The sequence below is a fragment of the Lonchura striata genome, chromosome 29, assembly GCF_046129695.1.
Source record: "Lonchura striata isolate bLonStr1 chromosome 29, bLonStr1.mat, whole genome shotgun sequence".
Lineage (NCBI taxonomy): Eukaryota > Metazoa > Chordata > Aves > Passeriformes > Estrildidae > Lonchura > Lonchura striata.
In genome coordinates, this window is record NC_134631.1 from 7,526,133 (window position 1) to 7,545,054 (window position 18,922).

Below are 18,922 nucleotides of genomic sequence, written 5' to 3' on the forward strand. Positions count from 1 at the left end.
AACTTTCAGAATGGAGAAGATATAGGGATAAGTTGTGGGAATTAGTGTTAGATGAGGATAAACCGAGCAAGAAAATGAGTAAACTTTGGAGAGTGGTTGATAACGAATTGTTAATGTGTCAGGCAGAAAAGAGGGCGGTGGAAGTGATACGGACAGCTCTGGAGAAAAATAAGGAATGTAAACCCTCGCTTCTCTCCAGTGAGCCAAACCCTCCGGTTCTCACAAATTTTCCCATTCCCATCTCTGCTTCTGAAATGCCTGTACCTCCCATAGACACTAGTAGCATTGAGGTGCTGGAAATTGAGATCCAAATTGCTTTATGGCAACGGGACTGGGATCCCAAATTCACTTTTTGTGAACGGGAATCAGGTAGAACGGAGCAGGCGCGGGGCCAGACAGAGCGGGGCCGGCCAGCACCGAGCCGGAGGCGAGCCCGGGGCGGAGCGGACATCAGCCGAGAGACGGAAGGCTCCTTGTTGCCGAGCAGCAGCGCAAGGGGGGAGAGGGGCGTTCCTGGGGCTCAGCCGCGCTGGAGCCGGAGCAGGCGGGGCGCGGCCGTGGCGGGGGTGTCTCTTCTCCCATCCACAAGGTGGCGCAACAAGGACGGGAGCGAGGCGGCGCCGCCCCTCATCTCCCCGCAGCGCCCAGCAATGGCGGCGGAGATGGCGGCACAGTCCTGGTTGCCATGGCAGCGACAACGCCGAGAGCAGCAGCGCCACCGGTGGCGGGATCGCAACACTACAGCAAAAATTTCAACAGCATCTTCCCAATTTCTTACAAGAGTCAGAGACGTAATGAAAAAGTACAGCAGGACCGAGTGTTTTCCAAGATACCAAGAAGGATGAACATTATGTGAATCAATGTTATTTCAAATATGATATAGATAAAAATCACTGTATAAAGATAGAAATTTTAGTAATGATTTAATTACCAAAAATGTCTCTGAAAACAAAGAGTTAAGAAAATGTCATCTGATGGAATTTTAGTATTGAGTTTGTAATCTCTGTCTTTGGGTTTTTATAGATAATAATATAAGTAATAGTGATTTTTAAGTTTTATAGATAATACGATAAATAGTGATTGTTAAGTTTTTGTAAGTAATGATAAGTAGTGATTGTTACTAATGTTATATGAGTGCTTTAAAAAGATTTGCTTAAACTATTTTAAACATTTCTTGTTAATAAGTTAATCATAAAATGTGAGTTGTCTGATTTTTGTGATAAGAATTATTATTAAGGTATTAAGGTATTAAGGTGTTGTTATAGTATTTACAGTCAGTTTTCATATGTTTTATTGTCTCTTTAAGTGATTGATTACAAAATGTTTTTTCAGGATCCTGTGTTTTTGATTTTTTAACTACTCATGTGTTTTCTTTATCCAATCTTTTATGCAGCTGCAATTCATCTTCCTTTAAAAATTCATTATCCAAATTTTAGTTCAAGATTTCAGACTTCAAATTTTCAGATTTCTGAAGAAAGAGTTTGTTGTATTTAGAAAATTTTTGTCTTGAAAGAGATTTTAGACAGGTTCAATTATTTGATAGTTTGATAAAGTTTTAATAATAAAGTTTTTTACTTATAACTGTTATTTCTAAGACTTTTGTTTTATAATGTGTTAAAACATATCCTCCAATTAGAGTTTGAGCTCTGGCCAAGCTCTGGCTCTACGTGGATGGTGTGATTGACCCAGGTGTTTTCTGCATCAAAAAGTATTCAAGTCCTTTTGGCTTGACAATTTGACCATGTAGGGCAGCTGAGCCTCAAAGGGAGTTTTGGAGAAACATGATCCGGACATGTTTTATTCAAATCTCTGTTGTTTTAAGGTTTATCAGCTGCTGCAGACTCTGGGATGACAATTTGATAGTGTAGCACTTGGTAACTGTGATTTTATATGTAATATTAATTGTGTATTATCTGATTGATTTTTATTTCTTGTTAGTTTCTTTACTATATGCATTGTTTTGTTCTTGATGATTTTTCATGTTTATTATAAAGATGTTGATATTTCCATTTCTTCATGCAAATTTTAGGAAACAGAATTGAGAGAGGACCCTCCAGTCCCTGTGGGGAGTGTTGAGTTTGTTTGTGTTTTAGCAGGTGCAGAATCTGGATAGATTTCATCGAAGAATGTTAAACTTATCAATTTCAAGAAAACACTAATCTCTCCACAAGTAAATCAGAGGATGCACAGCAAAAGTAGATTGTACAAAGATTTGTGTTTCACCCACAGAAGATTGTAGGCTTTTAAGTTTTTTCATAAGTGTGTTTTTAATTATGTTATAGACTTTTTTGCTAAGTTTTAATAAGTTTTAGTAATGCCTGTGATTTTTCTGTTCATTTTGCCATTGCTTTTCAATGGCAAAAGAAAAAAAAAAAAGACAATCAATTAGATAATCAAAAGCATAACATTAAGTTTATCATAAATATAGTTTGTATTTAGAATTAAATTTGTTCCTTTCATGTTAAACAGAACAATCAAGAACATGAGAAATATGAAGTGAGGTGCACTTCTGTAATACTAACCTCATTTTCACCCCACGAGTTACTTCAGTGCAAGCTCTCACACAACTGAAAATCCTAGCCTACTGGACAAAAAAGTAAATTAGTATTCCATCTAAAATGTTGAGTGAGCTTGCCACAAATATAAGTAGTATCTGTCATGCAGTTCTGCAAAACAGAGCAGCTACCACTAATTTACTTCTTCTAGCCCAAGGTCATAGTTGTGAAGAATTTGAAGGAATGTGCTGTATGAACTTATCTGATCACTCTACATCTATCCATAAGCAAATACGAAAATTGACCGAGCTAACTCAACAGTTAAAGGTAGAGGATAGATTAGGTTTAAAAAGATAGCTGAAAGAATTAAAGATCAGACCATGGTTGAGGGACATCATCAAATATAGCATAATAGTTCTAAGCATAATTGTGATACTTTTGCTTGTTTTGCCCTGTGTGTTTACTTGCTTACAAGGCTTGATGCAACAGCTTTTGCAGAAAATGTTGAATGCACACCTTCTTGTACAAAAGGAAAACGGGGGAGATGAAGAGAGCCTGACAGAGGAATGGTTGAACGACAAGGGACATGATACTGTAAAGTTAATCCAAATAGGGAGGGCTACGTGACTGCTGCAAAGTTCGCATGGCCCTGAAGAATAGATGATGTGCAGAAAGCAGGATATTGAAATTGCTTAGTATGTAGAAGTAGATAGAGAAGAACAAAGGGGGTACTAAGCTGTTCTAACTGCAAGGCCAGCCGGACAGGCATGTATCGATCATAACGATACTTTTAAGATAATAGTACAAGTCACATAGCAACCAATCATGAGCTTGGCTTTTGCAATATGTATGAGCTAATTAACGAACATATATAAACTATGTAATCTGTTACAATAAACTGAGACTTGATGATCATGATATCATGAGTCTTGTCTCCCGCGGCATTTCCCTCTAACAGTCCTCCTCCTCCTCATCCTCATCATCCTCCTTGTCCTTGTCCTCTCTCTTCCTCCTTCTATTCCTCCTCTTCATGCTTCTCTGCTTCCTCCTCTTCCTTGTCCTCCTCCTCCTCCTCCTCATCTTCCTTGTGCCTGCCCTAGTCCTTGTCATCTTCCTCCTCCTCCTCTTCCTCCTCCTGCTCCTCCTCTTTCTCCTCCCCATCCTCATCCTCTTTGTTATTGTCCTCCTCCTCCTCCTCATCCTCATTCTCCTCTTCATCCTCGTTCTCCTCCTCCTCCTCATCATCCTCCTTGTCCTCGTTCTCTCTCTTCCTTCTCCTATTACTCCTCCTCATCTTCTACCTCCTCTTCGTCGTCATTGTCGTCGTCGTCCTCCTCCTCCTCCTCCTCGTCCTCCTCCTCGTTCTCCTCCTCGTCCTCCTGCTCGTCCTCCTCCTCGTCGTCCTCCTCGTCCTCCTCCTCCTCCTCCTCCTCGTCCTCATCCTCCTCCTCCTCCTCCTCCTCCTGTTCATCCTCGTCCTCCTCGTCCTCCTTGTCCTCCTCCTTGTCCTCCTTGTCCTCCTTCTCGTCCTCCTAGTCCTCCTCGTCCTCGTCCTCGTCCTCCTCCTCCTCCTCCTCTTCCTCCTCCTCATCCTTCCCATCCTGCTCATTCTCATCCTCCTCGTCCTTCTCCTCCTGGTCCTCCTCATCCTTGTCCTCATCCTCTTTATTCTCCTCCTTTTTCTCGTCCTCCTCCTGTTAATCTTCCTTCTCCTCCTCCTCCTCCTCTTCCTTCTCTTCCTCCTTGTCCTCTTCATCTTCATCCTTTTTCTCATCGTCATCCTTCTCCTCCTCGTCCTCATCCTTCTTCTCCTCCCCCTCCTCCTCGTTGTCCTCCTCCTCCTCATCCTCATCATCCTCCTTGTCCTTGTCCTCTCTCTTCCTCCTCCTATTTCTCCTCTTCATGCTTCTCTGCCTCCTCCTCTTCCTTGTCCTCCTCCTCCACCTCCTCATCTTCCTTGTGTTTGCCCTAGTCCTTGTTGTCGTCCTCCTCCTCCTCTTCCGCCTCCTGCTCCTCCTCATTCTCCTCCCCCTCCTCATCCTCCTTGTCATTGTCCTCCTCCTCCTCCTCCTCCTCCTCATCCTCATTCTCCTCTTCCTCCTCATTGTCCTCCTCCTCATCATCATCCTCCTTGTCCTCGTTCTCTCTCTTCCTCCTCCTGTTCCTCCTCCTCATCTTCCACCTCCTCTTTGTCCTCGTTGTCGTCGTCGTCGTCATCGTTGTCGTTGTCCTCGTCCTCCTCCTCGTCCTCCTCCTTCTCCTCCTCATCCTCCTCGTCCTCCTCCTCGTTCTACTCGTCCTCCTCATCTTCCTCCTCGTCCTCCTCCTCGTCCTTCTCGTCCTCCTCATCGTCCTCCTCCTCCTCCTCCTCCTCGTCTTCCTCGTCCTCCTCCTCCTTGTCCTCTTCCACATCCTCATTCTCATCCTCTTTATCCTCCTATTCCTCTTCTTCCTCCTCGTCTTCCTCATCCTCCTCCTCCTTGTCCTCTTCGTCCTCCTCGTCCTCCTTGTCCTCCTCTTCCTCGTCCTTTTCCTCATCCTTGTCCTACTCCTCATCCTCCTCCTCCTTATCCTCCGCATCCTTATCCTCCTCATCCTCCTCATTGTCGTCCTCATCCTCATTCTCCTCCTCCTCCTCCTCCTCCTCATCTTCCTTGTGCTTGCCCTAGTCCTTGTCATCTTCCTCCTCCTCCTCTTCCTCCTCCTGCTCCCCCTCTTTCTCCTTCCCCTCCTCATCCTCCTTGTCATTGTTCTCCTCCTCCTCCTCTTCCTCATTCTCATTCTCCTCTTCCTCCTCGTTCTCCTCCTCCTCATCATCATACTCCTTGTCCTCGTTCTCTCTCTTCCTCCTCCTATTCCTCCTCCTCATCTTCCACCTTTTCTTCGTCGTCGTCCTCCTCGTCCTCCTCCTCGTCCTCCTCCTCGTCCTTCTCCTCGTTGTCCTTGTCGTCCTCTTCGTCCTCCTCCTCGTACTCCTACTCGTCTTCCTCGTCCTCGTCCTCGTCCTCGTCCTCGTCCTCGTCCTCGTCGTCCTCCTCCTCCTCCTCCTCCTCGACCTCCTCCTCCTCGTCCTCCTTGTCCTCGTTCTCTCTCTTCCTCCTCCTATTCCTCCTCCTCATCTTCCACCTTTTCTTCGTCGTCCTCCTCCTCGTCCTCCTCGTCGTCCTCCTCGTCCTCCTCGTCATCCTCCTCGTCCTCCTCCTCATCCTCCTCTTCGTCCTCTTCCTCCTCGTCCTCGTCCTCGTCCTCTTCCTCGTCCTCGTCGTCCTCCTTCTCCTCCTCCTCCTCCTCCTCCTCGACCTCCTCGTCCTCCTTGTCCTCTGCATCTTCATCCTTTTCCTTATCTTCATCCTTCTCCTCCTAATCCTCGTCCTCATCCTTCTTCTCCTCCTCCTCCTCCTCGTTGTCCTCCTCCTCCTCATCCTCATCATCCTCCTTGTCCTTGTCTGAAGAGAGGTTGGCAGAGGAATGGTTGTACAACAGGGGACATGATGCTGTAAAATTAATCCAAGTAGGGTGGGCTACGTGACTGCTGCAAGGTTTGCATGACCCTGAAGAGCAGATGGTGTGCAGAAAGCAGGATATTGAAACTGCTTGGTATGTAGAAGTAGATAGAGAAGAACAAAGAAGTGCTAAGCCCTTCTAACTGCAAGGCCAGCTGGACAGGCAAGTATCAAACACAAAGATACTTTTAAAATAACAGTACAAGTCACATAGCAACCAATCATGAGCTTGGCTTTTGCAATATGTATGAGCTAATTAATGAACATATATAAACTGTGTAATCTGTCACAATAAACTGAGACTTGATGATCATGATAGCATGAGTCTTGTCTCCCACGGCACCCTCCAACACAAGTGCCCCGGCAGTGGGAACCACAACTCATCAGGTTTGTGTCCTTTGGGCTCAGGGACTGGTGACACTCGGAGGCACAGAAAGGTTTCTTGCCAACAAACACAAGTTGAACATTTGAACAGTTTAATAACCATCACAGCTCTTCCCTCATCTCTCTGGGATGTCCCTGCAGCATCTGACATGTCCCCCACACCCAAGGCATTTCTGTACAGGAACAGCTTCAGATAAAGACATAAGAAAAGGTAGTTCTTTGATATATATAAGCACAATAAGGATGTTGACTGATATGGTATTTATATTAACCTCTGAAAGACTGGGCAACTTCTGGAAGCTCAAAGCATGAAGCCAGTCAGTTGAGAGGCACTTTAATGACCAGAAACCATCTGGTGAAGGAAATCTGGGAGCAGCAGGAAGGACATAAATCCAGTTGGACTAGTGATGACCTTAGACATGGCCATTTAAACAGGAGAGCTGGAAACGCCTGAAGGAAGAGGGAGAGGAAATAATAAACTGAATATTGGTGACACAAGTAGAAGGCAATGTCAGTATTTCTCCTCCTGCCAACACTACACTTCTAGGAAATTCCTGTTCCAGGTGGGAAAACTTTGCCATTTCTTAAAAGTACTGAAGTAACCCAGATAATAAAAATTTGATTCCATAACATGAAATGTATGAGTATTAACACCTGGGCCCCTTTCCAGGCAGACATCAGCTGTGTGCCCATGAACAGGCAGTGCCACTTGTGCCCTGAGGTGCCAAGCTGGGACTGGATCTCTCAGAGAGGAGCTGAGGGAGAGCAGAGCACCTTGCAAGCTGCAGGTCCCTGCCAGCCCCGCAGGGCTCCTGTGCCATCAACATCTGCTCTGCTCCAGTCTGGAACAGGGCCCAGCACGGTGCCGGGACCATCAGAGAGCTGAGGTGTGTGCTGGAATTCCATGCCCTCCCCATGGCACAGCAGCCCTGCATTTCCCTCCTCCAGCCTTGGTCTCCAGCACAGCCATGGAGGCTCTTTGGGCTCCTGAGTGTTCCTGCAGCCCCAAGGGCAGCTGAGCTCTGCCTTGGGCACAGGCAGCCCTGGCCAGCGCAGGCCATGCTCAGCAATTCCTTGTCTGTGCCCGGCCTTGCTGCCAGCCCCGGCAGCGGCTGCGTGGCCCCTCGGTGGCCCTGTGCTGGCCCAGCCATGGTGCCACAGCCCCTGTGCAGCCCAGCCCAGGACAGGAGCATTGCGGCTGGGAACGGCCCCTGTGCCGTGGGGCCCTGGGCAGCCTTGGGGCTCTGTGCCCCATGGCCTCCCTGCTGGGCAGCCTCTGCCAGCTCCTGCAGAGCCCGTGGCACCTGTGGAGCTGCACAGACAGCCCTGCCCGGGCTCTGCCGGCCTCGGGGCCAGCAGAGAGGCGGCCAGGGCTGGCCATGGCCGGGAACAGGCCCTGAGCCCCGCAGGAGGATGGAGCTGGGCCACAGCCAAACTCAGCCCAGGGCAGAGCTGGGCGCAGCAGCCAGGGCTGCCCAGGGCTGGCACAGACAGAGGCTGGCGCTGACAAATGTCCTGGGCCCCTCCCTGCTCTGTCAGTGCCCCAAGGGCACAGAGCAGCCTCCTCTCTCGGGCTCTTGCCTGTTTTCAATGCCTGCCCAGGCGCTGGCCCTGCCCCACAAGGCCTGGGCTGAGTCCTGCCCCTGCCCGCTCAGCCAGGCTGAGATGGACACTGATGGTTCCTGTGCCAGGCTCTCCCAGCCCAGCCCAGCTCCCTGCCAGCTCTGCCAGCTGCCCTGAGCTCTGGGCAGCACCAAGGGCCTCTCCCCAGGACAGCCCAGCCAGCTCTGGCCCCACAGCTCTGCTCAGCCCAGGCTGCTCTGGGCACTGCCCCATGGCCTCAGCCCCTGCCAAGGGCACAGCAGCAGCTGCAGCTCAGCCAGGACTCAGCCCCACCATGGGGGAAGGAGCTTGGCCAAGGCCAAAGGAGCTCCCTGGCTGCCCTGCTCCCCTCTGCCTGAGGTGCTGAGAGCTCTGCAGCCCCTCCTGCCATCCCATCTGCCCAGGCCAGCACAAGAGCCCCGGCCCTGGGGCCCTCCAGAGCTGCTCCTGCTCCAGGCCCAGGGCCCATCCCAGAGCTGGGGCAGCCACAAAGCTGTGCCCATTTCTGCTCATTGCTGCCCTGATGGGGATGGATCCTCAGTCACTTGGGGGTTGCTGATGATTTTTACTGCTCCAGATGCCTCTTCTTTCTTGAGCTCTTCACTTCAGGAATTCATTTACAAAAGCTCATAAACATTTGTTCAAGATGCCTGAACAGGTACTGGTGAGGCTCAGAGGCACAGAAAGTTTCTCTTCATGGCCAACAGACCATGGATGAACAGGACACAATTTAATAACAATCACGCTCTTCCCTGAGCTATGTGCAACATCCCAGAAGTGTCTAATGAGTCCAGCATCCACAAGTGATTTCCATACTAAAATTAATTTTAGACAAACATGGTTCTGTGATAGATATAAACACAATTAAGTTCTTGTATCAGGATGCTCATCCTGGAGTGGGGGCAATACAACTCAAACAATTCCAGGTACTGATTTTTTAATGGGAAACAGCCCTTAAAAACAAAGGAGTCCAGGAAGGATGGACATAGTTCAAGACTATCTTAAGGGGGAAGGAGCAGCCCATCCCAGTGTGGCAAAAGATGAGCTGGTGAGGAAAATGACTGTCCTGGCTGCCCATGGAGCTTTTGTGGGAACTTAGGGGAAAGAAGAGGGTGCATCAACTTTGGGCAGAAGGTCAGGCAACTTAGCAAGCGTTTAAGGATGTTGTTAGGTAATGTAGGAAAAAAAAAGGAAAGAGGTGAAATCTCAATTAGAGATTAACCTGGCCACTTCTGTGAAAAATAATAAAAAAGTTGTCTATGAATAAGTTAATAGCAAAACGTGGTATAAGGGGAATTCTACTCTTTATTGGAAGAAGTGGAGATTAGAGTAACTAAAGAAAAGGAAAAGGCCAAACTACTTAATAACTTGTATGTCTCAATTTTCATTTTATGGAGAGGTTGTCCTCAGGACAAGCTTTCTCCTGAGCTAGTAGATGGACACAGGGAGCAGGACAGGCCCCTGTAATCCAGGAGAAAGCAGCTGCTGACCTACTGAGCCACTCAGATGCTCACAGGTGGATGGGATGGGATCCATCCTAGGGGGATGAGGGAGCTGGTGGATGAGCTCCCCAAGCTGCTTTCCATCATTTACCATCAGTCCTGGCTCACCAGGGAGGTCCCAGAGCACTGGAGGTGCCAGTGGGAGCCCATCCCCAAGAAGGGCTGGAAGGAGGATCTGGGGAGCTCCAGGCCTGCCAGCCTGACCTCGGTGCCCGGCAAGGTTATGGAACAGATCACCTTGAGAGCCACCACAGGGCACCCACAGGATGGCCGAGGGGTCAGAGCCAGCCAGCGTGGATTTAAGAGGGGCAAGTCCTGCCTGAGCAACCTGATCTCCTTTTATAACCAGGTAACGCACCTGTGGGTGTGGGAAAGGCTGTGGATGTGTCCATCTGGACTTCAGCAGAGCCTTGGACACTGTCTCTGACAGCATTCCCTGGAAAAGCTGCAGCCCACGGCTTGGGCAGGTTCCCTCCTGGCTGGGAGATGGAAGAGCTGGCTGGAGGCTGGGCCCAGAGAGGGGTGGGGATGGTGCTGCACCCAGCTGGTGTCCAGTCCCTGGCGCTGTCCCCAGGGATCTGTGTTGGGCCCAGTCCTGTCTAACATCTCCGCTGATGATCTGGGGGAGGGGATCGAGCTCACCATCCCCAAATTTGCAGGTGACACCAAGCTGGGTGTGAATGTGGATCTGCTGGAGGGCAGGACAAGAAGACACAGCCTTCAGCTGCGCCAGGGGAGGTTTAGGCTGGACAAGAGGAAGAAGTTCTTCACAGAAAGGGTGAGTGAGCATTGGAATGGGCAGGCCAGGGGGGAGGTGGCAGAGTCACTGTCCCTCTCCAGTGGCACTCAGTGGCATGGTCTGGGTGACAAGGCGGTATTAGGACATTGCCTGGACTTGATGATCCCAAAGGTCTTTTCCAGCCTATTTGATTCTGTCATTCTGTGATGATTGGGACACTCTGGGGCCATTTTGACCCTGCAGGGCCTCGTGGAACTAAGAGGACCATGGTGACACTGTGCAGCCCCATAGAACCAGGGCTCCATTGTGGTGCTCTGGGGCCAAATGGAACCAGGGAGTCCCCGTGACACTGGGTCCTGGTGGAACCACAGAGGCCATGGTGACACTGCGGGGCCTCGTGTGACCGAGGGGTTTCACCACTGTGACACTGCCAAACCAAGGAGAGCATTGGGAGAGTCCAGGGCCCAGGGGAACCAAGGGGCCCTTCTGACACTGCGGGGCCTCATGGGACCAAGGGGACATTGTGACACTGCAGGACCTTGTGTAACCAAGGGGCCACTGTGACACTCTGGGGCCTCAGGGAATCTGGAAGGCCCTTGTGACACTGTGTGGCCTCGTGGAAACAAGGAGTCCATTGTGACACTGAGGGGACTTGTGGAACCACAGAGAGCATTGTGACAGTGTGGGACCTCATGTGACCATGGGGCCTTTGTGACACCCTGGGGCCCCATGGAACCAAGGGGCCACTGTGAAACTGCGGCACCAACAAGAACATTGTGACACTGTGGAGACCCATGGAACCAAGGAATCCATTGTCACATTTTGCGGCCCCATGGAACCAAGGAGACCAGTGTGACAGTGCAGGGCCTGGTGTAACCAAAGGGACATTTTGACGCTGAGGGGCCCCTTGGAACCAAGGACATCTTTGCAGATGACACCAAGCTGGATAGGAGTGTGGATCTGCTGGAGGGTAGGAGGGCTCTGCAGAGAGTCCAGGGTAGTCTGGATCCAGGGCCCAAATCCAACAAGGTGAGGTTTAACAAGTCCCAGTGCTGGGTCCTGCACTTTGACCACAACAACCCCTGCAGCGCTACAGGCTGGGGACAGAGGGGCTGGACAGCAGCCAGGCAGAAAGGGACCTGCAGGGACTGATGGACAGCAGGCTGGACATGAGCCAGCAGTGTGCCCAGGTGGCCAAGAAGGCCAATGGCTCCTGGCCTGGATCAGGAATGGTGTGGCCAGCAGGAGCAGAGCTGCTGTGCCAGCACTGATCTGCCCCAGCTCTGCACACAGACATTGCTGCTGCAGCTCCAGAGAATGCAGCAAAAGGGCATCTCTGCAGAAAACTGTGCTGGGAGATAATTTAGTTCCTTAAATCCACCAAGAGTTCAACCCCTCATTGACACAGTTTGTGGGCACAGGGAAGGTGGAAGTAACAAAATGAGAAATGGCACAAACAATGATACTTTTTTGTGGGCAATCTCAAAAACCTAAAACAAAGTAAAAAAGCACCTCTATAATGAAACCAACAATTAGTATCAAAGATTACTTTTATTACAAGTGATTTGCAGAAATTGGCCAGCTATTTAATGTTTCTGAAACCATCCAGTCATCAGTCTCCTCACTACAGCCTTGAGCTCCTGGTTACTCAGGCTGTAGATGAGGGGGTTCAGGGCTGGAGGCACCACTGAGTACAGAACTGATAGGGACAGATCCAGGGATGGGGAGGACTTTAAGGGGGGCTGCAGGTAGGCAAATACACCAGTGCTGACAAACAGAGAGACCACGGCCAGGTGAGGGAGGCAGGTAGAAAAGGCTTTGTGCCGTCCCTGCTCAGAGGGGATCCTCAGCACAGCCCTGAAGATTTGCACATAGGAGAAAATAATGAACACAGAACAACACAATGATAAACTACCAGTAACCACAAGAAGCCCAAGTTCCCTGAGATAAAACTTGGAGCAGGAGAGCTTGAGGATCTGTGGGATTTCACAGAAGAACTGGCCCAGGACATTGCCATGGCACAGGGGTAGGGAAAATGTATTGGCTGTGTGCATGAGAGCATTGAGAAAGGCACTGGCCCAGGCAGCTGCTGCCATGTGGGCACAAGCTCTGCTGCCCAGGAGGGTCCCGTAGTGCAGGGGTTTGCAGATGGACATGTAGCGGTCATAGCACATGATGGTCAGGAGGGAAAGCTCTGTTCCAAGGAAGAACAGAAGGAAAAAGAGCTGAGCAGCACATCCTGTGTAGGAGATGTTCCTGGTGTCCCAGAGGGAATTGTGCATGGCTTTGGGGACAGTGGTGCAGATGGAGCCCAGGTCGCTGAGGGCCAGGTTGAGCAGGAAGAAGAACATGGGCGTGTGCAGGTGGTGGCCGCAGGCTACGGCGCTGATGATGAGGCCGTTGCCCAGGAGGGCAGCCAGGGAGATGCCCAGGAAGAGGCAGAAGTGCAGGAGCTGCAGCTGCCGCGTGTCTGCCAGTGCCAGCAGGAGGAAGTGGCTGATGGAGCTGCTGTTGGACATCTGTGGTGTCTTGGCATGAGGACCTGTAAGAAAAGTAATCATGGAGTAGTTAGGTGTGGAAAGGTCTTTAAATATCCCAGCACAGCCTGGGGGCATTTTTTTCCCCACTGCCTGCCCAGGGCTCTGTGTCCTGGAGCTGTCCCTGTGCCCAGGGATGGGCCTGGCCAGAGCTGCCAGAGCCCAGTCCAGCCCTGGGGGCTCAGCTCTGCCCTGCAAACACCTCCCAGAACTGGCACTGCCCAGGGCCAGCTCTTTCTCTCCAGTCTCTGATGACAACATCAGAGAAATCCTGAGGAGGCTGGAAAAGTGGCACTGATGCTGCCTCTAAGGGACCCTGTCCTGATTTCTGTCACTACCTGGTTTATTCAGATCTCAGGAAAAGCTTGTTTATTTTTCTTAACATGAAGTGAGAGATTAATATGTATGGGAAATTTCCATTCCAGGCAACACAGAGCAGTACATTAAAAAAACCAGGATTTTCCCTTTTATGCAGCCCATGCCTTGCTGTGCTCCCTGTATAATCTGCTGGGAAATATTCTGCAGTTAATTGTTGTGCTGGGAGCAGTCCTGAACAATGCAGCATCTTCACCACACAAGGAGAACACTTCCAATCATTATGAGCTGTATCCTTCCCCCCAGATCTTTTCCCTCAGCACTGGGAGCAGCTTCCTCAGCCAGCTGAGAGCTGTCCCTGGCAGGCAGCAGAGTCCCTGGCCCAGCACAGCGTCCTGGGCTGCAGGACCCTGCTCTGCAGGACAGCCCTGGGCACCCCTGGCTGCTCTGCACAGGAGATGAGCAGAGAATGCACTCACAGGGTCTGTGGGCATTGGCATGTTCCAGCTTTAGGAGATCTCTCCAGGAGCTGCAGCTGCATTGTCCTGCAGCCAGAGGTTCCTGTGCCAAGGGCTGGCAGTGATTCTGCCCCAGGCACTTCTCAGCCCCTTCCCAGCCCTGACTGATTGAAGCTCTCTGTGCCTCTGTGCTGTGCCCGCGCTGGCTGCAGGCAGTGCCCCAGCCCTGCTGGGCTGGCAGAAGAGCTGCTCAGCAAGAGCAATGTGCTTTTGAAGCTCTGCTTGGTTACCAGCATCACCCTCTGTGCCAGGACCCTGACCCAGCTCAGCAGCACAGACACAGCACAAGGACTTTAATGACCCTCTGGGGCTTTGTGCTCAGGCCCTGAACACCAGGCCCTGAGAGGGAGCTGCAGAAACCTCTCCAGAACTCCAAGTCATAATCCAACTCCAAAGTTTTTTGGACTTTTAATGGGTCCCACTGAGGGACACGACTGAGAAAGTGTCCCCAGGCCCCAGGCCGAGCAGAGAACTGGAGGCACTGATGGCAGGTGGGGACAAAGAGAAGCCAAGTCTTGGTGCCCTGGGGCACAGCAGGGTCTGTGCCACCAAGGGCTATGAGGAGACACCTTGTCCTGAGACCCTGGGGCCTCCTGGCACAGCCCCAGCCAGGCTGGGCACTGTCAGCCCCTGGTCCTGCCCTCAGCATCCCCCCCATGCCCACATCCCAGTGGCCTCAAGGATCTGCTGGAAGGAGTCCCTGGGGAGCCTTGGTCAGGAATGGCCCTGGGGGCTCCTTCATGCTGCCAGGGACTGCAGGTTTTTCAAAGGACTCTGGCTTTTGCTTTTGCCTTGGAATCTCTTAGAGCTTTGTGCAATCCTGGCCTCCAATTAACTGCTTTAATTAGTCCCTGCAGAGTCTTTGTCAGTCACAGCACTCAGTGGGGCTCATTAATGCTTCAAGGTACTTCAGTTTTTTAAGGTAATTGGTGTTTCACTTTTGTTACAGACTCTGTGAGAGGCTTGTGCAATCATTGCCCCAATTATCTGCTTTAATGTGTCCCTTGAGAGCTTTGTACTGACACTCAGTGGGGTTCATTAATACTCTGAGATACTCAAATTTTGCGAGGTTCTTTGAATTCTTCTTCCAAAACTGAGAGGTTTTTGTGCCATTTGGAGTCTCTGAGAGGTTTTTGTGCCATCCTGGCCTCCAATACTCTCCTCCTAGGCATCCATGAGGAGCCTGTGTTGGGGATGGACCTCAGTGGGTCCCATTAAGACCTCGAGAAACTTTGGGGTTTTTTTCTGACTTTTGCCTCCTGGAAGGGTTTGTGCAATCTCCTCTCAGGCCCTGAGGTTCCAGGACTCAGGTCCAAATGCACCATGGGGCTCATTAGGATCAAGCAAGTCCTGACAAACCATGGCTGTGCCTCGATTTCCCTCTTGTCTGCGGCAGTTCATCAGGAAGATTTCTATGGTAGTTTTCGTTTGCCTATTTGATATTTCTCAGTCAACTCATCAGTTAGTGTGGTGGGTTCAGTGCTGGCTAATTACCAGTGCACACACTAGAATATACTTACTCATTTCCTGCTGCGAGATAGGATTAGGAGAAAGGCAAAGTGGGCTCAAAACTTTAAAAGAGTGTAAAGAAAAGTTTATTAGCAGTAACTAAATGAAAGAGTTATAAGAATATGAACAAAACTTTCAGAACACATCCTCTCTCCATACAACCTGACAATGTAGAGACAAAACCTGAAATTTTCAGTCAGTTTACCACCTCTAGAATATTTTAATGTTTCTTCAGTTCACATCAGGAGAGAAGTACCTCTTGTTAATGTTATGGAGAATTGTCCACAAGAAAACAGTTATCTCATGGCTTTTCATTTCCATGAATAACCACTGCCTGGAAAAATCTTCAATTGTGAGGTCACTCCCATGTTTTCACAGCTTTTCCCACAGCTCTGTTTAGCGGCCATGCCAACTTATGGGGTATTAGTTTAAAGATGAGCTGTTTAAGGGCAAAGGATCTCTTCATCTATTTCTGAAATCATCTTCAGCTCTGGGAAAAGAGGTCTTCTTCTCTCCCTGAGGGCACAGGGTCTCATAACTCTTCTCTCTTTCAATGTTCAGACTTCTCATGGGATCACAGCTACTGCAACATTTGCTTACTTTAGCATGGAGGTCTTTGCTGAACAAGTCATCTCCCCATAGTTTTCAATGTTTTATAGGGAAAAAGAGAGTCTGATGTATCCATGACATCCTTCTCCATAGCTTTACCAGAGGATTTCAGCCCCAAGATCAAGGCATCTCCTCATCCCTCCCATCTGGGACTCAACTTCCTCTTCCCTGACCTCAGTGTGTTCATGTTGCTCCTCTGTGTTCCTGCCCTGTGTCCTTTTCTCTCACTGGAGGGAGGATGGCAGCTCTGGCAGAGTCAATATCTCCCCCTGGGTCTACAGATGGCTATTTGACTCCGGCTGGGCTTGATGGCCAATTCCAATTTTGGCCATGGTTCCTGGTCATGAGGACCAGTTTTTTTCCATAGGAATGAAGGAACAGAGTCCCACTGTTTTAGGGGCAAATGAGAAGTGACCACCTAAGGACAAGGCCAGCCAGAGCTGCCAGATTTTGTTCTTAGAGATACCCTTGAATATAGGAAATTTTTTAGGCAGACTGTCAGTTTTGGCAATGGGCATCTGAAAAGACAGACGGTTCTTTCCCATACAAAGAAGAGCACAGAGCCCCAGTGCTCCAGGAGCTGATGACAGGCAGCCCTTGACATTCCAACATCAGCCAGACCTGTCAGGTGGCCCCTGGCAGGCCAAGCCAGCCAGACCTGGTCCATGTTCCCTCAGTTCCATTGGGCCCCACAATGTCCCAATGATCCCTTGCTTCCACGAGGCCCTGAGATGTCACAATGCCCCCTTGGTGACACCAGGCCCTGAAGGGTCAGAATGGTCTCCATGGTTCCATCAGGCCCCACAGAGTCATAATGGTCTCTGGGTCCATGAAGCCCCGCGGTGTCACCATGGCCCCTTGGTTCCATGGGCTCCAGTGGTGCCACAATGATCCCCTTGGTTCCATGAGGTGCCCACAGTGTCACAGGGATCTCCATGGGAAGGAAAGAACCGAGCCCCAGTATGGCAGGGGCAGCCACCAGAGGCCAAGGCTGGCCAGAGTTGTCAGTTCTGGAAGATTTTGGCTGGGAGCAACCCTTGGATGTAGGGAATTTTAGAGGTGGGATCCCAGTTTCAGATATGGACACCTGGAGAAGTACAGGTTTTTCCATAGGAAGGAAAGCACAGAGCCAAAATGTTTCAAAGGCAGAAGAAGAAAGAGGTGGCTTCTGGGAGGCTGAGACATCCAGACCTGTTCTTCATGGCAGCTTTTGTCATGGAAGAATCCTTGCATACACAGAATTTGGGAGGAGGAATCTCAATTTTGAACACAGTCACCTTGAGAAGAAGGACAAGTCTTTTCATTGGAAGGAAAGCACCAAGTCCCAGCGTTTCTAAAGCAGATTAGAGGCAGCTCCCAAGAGGCCAAGGGCAGCCAGACGTGTTTGTCGTGGCAGCTTTCACTTGGGAGCTATCCTTGGATGTACAGAGTTTTGGAGGAGGAATCCCAGTTTTGGCCATGACCCATGGAGGAGAAGGAGAGTTCTCTCCCATTGGAAGGAAAGCCCAGAGCCCCAGTGCTTCAGGGCAGGTGAGAAGCAGCCCTGGACATGCCAAGGTGGCCAGGTGCTCCCCAGGAGGCCCAGCCAGCCAGACCTGGTCCATGCTCCCTTGGTTTGGTGGTGATGCCTTGAGAGGCTGCCTAGAACAGAGCTAGGCAGTGTTAAAGGAATAAAGCAGGATTTATTAAAAGGCCTTCAAGGGATACACCTTGGGCAGTACAAGAGCCTGGCCCTGGCTCCATCCTAGATGGAGCCCAGGTCATGAGTTTTCACTGGGGCAAACAGGGGGATTTGGTCTGGCAGGATGTGTAAAACAATCTCCTGTAATATCTACCTGTTCTCACACAGAGCACTTGGCTGCAGGGACACATTCCCATCGTTCCTGCCCAGGTTTCAGGATTCAAACACTGCTGTCCTTCCCAGGAGCTGTTCCTTCAGCTGCCTTGGGAGGCCTTTTGGCCTCTGGAGCCACACTCTGGCTCCATTATTAGCACTGCTGGATCCAAACCCTTTATCTCCACCAACAGCAGTGATTTGAGGTGGATATCCTTTTTTCCCAATTGTTTTAAACACTGACAATATTAGTAATTGTGCCACACTGACATGGGTTTGAATAATCCAATCTTGTTCACTATTGTTTAACTAAATTACTTTAATTTTCCCTTGATAGTCAGTTCTTCCTCCCATGGCATGAGCACTTTGCAAGGCCAAGCTCCAGTGAGCAGTTATCAAACCAAAGTGTCCTGGAGGAATCTGGATTCCTGTTCCTGCATTGTTAACTCTCATTTGCTTCTGAATTATCCTGACTAATTCCAGTGCATGAAGGTCCAGCCCTGCAGCCTTTGGGCTGGCCCTGCCAGGGCCATCACACCCAGAACAATTTCCCAGGCAGTCCCAGTCTCACTGCCCAGGGCTGTATTTGCACATTGGGAGCAGCCGTGCACAGCCAGGGGGTTTCCATTTCCCCATGGGCCATTGTTAAGGGCATGGAGCACATCTGGAGATGGGTTCTCCATGGGGACAGGTTCCCATCTCCTCATTCTTTAACTGCTCTTTGAACAACCCCTCCTCCACCTCCTCCTCCTCATCCTCCTCATCGTCCTACTTCTCATCCCCATCCTCGTCCTCATCCTCGTCCTCATCCTCGTCTTCGTCCTCATCCTCGTCCTCGTCCTCCTCGTCCTCCTACTCCCCCTCCTCCTCCTCTTCCTCCTCCTACTGGTCTTCCTCGTCCTCCTTGTCCTGTTCCTCCTCCTTGTCCTCCTCCTCCATTTACTCGTCCTCCTACTCCTCCTCCTCCTCGTCCTCCTTGTCCTCCTTGTCATCCTAGTCCTCCCCCTCCTTCTCCTCCTCCTTGTCCTGATCATCCTTACCCTCCTTCTCCTCATCATCCTCCTCCACATCCTCATTTTCATCCTCTTCCACCTCCCATTCCTCCTCCTCCTCCTAGTCTTCCTCATCCTTCTCCTCCTTGTCCTCCTTGTCCTCCTTGTCCTCCTGGTCCTCCTCCTCCTTGTCCTTTTCTTCATCCTCATCCTCCTCCTCCTCGTCATCCTCCTCCTCCTTATCCTCCTCATCCTTATCCTCCTCCTCCTCCTCATCGTCCTCCTCCTCATCCTCATTCTCCTCCTTCTCCTCCTCCTCATCTTCCTCCTTCTCCTCCTCCTCTGCATCCTGCTCGTCCTCATCCTCCTCGTCCTTTTCCTCC

At 50.3% G+C, this 18,922-nt stretch overlaps 2 protein-coding genes across 2 annotated transcripts in view; one reads left to right on the forward strand and one right to left on the reverse strand.

Annotated features, from left to right (window-relative positions):
• Positions 1 to 18,922, forward strand: part of LOC110468027 (uncharacterized) — a 619,922-nt gene that overhangs the window by 375,470 nt on the left and 225,530 nt on the right. The window lies entirely within an intron of this gene.
• On the reverse strand, positions 11,812 to 12,744 carry LOC144247637 (olfactory receptor 14J1-like). The gene has a single exon (XM_077788955.1). It carries the CDS (start codon positions 12,742 to 12,744, stop codon positions 11,812 to 11,814), a length of 933 nt encoding a protein of 310 aa, XP_077645081.1.

Bases quoted from the DNA above. Each gene is read 5' to 3' on its own strand.
- LOC144247637 (XM_077788955.1), bottom strand. From the start codon at position 12,744: ATGTCCAACAGCAGCTCCATCAGCCACTTCCTCCTGCTGGCACTGGCA.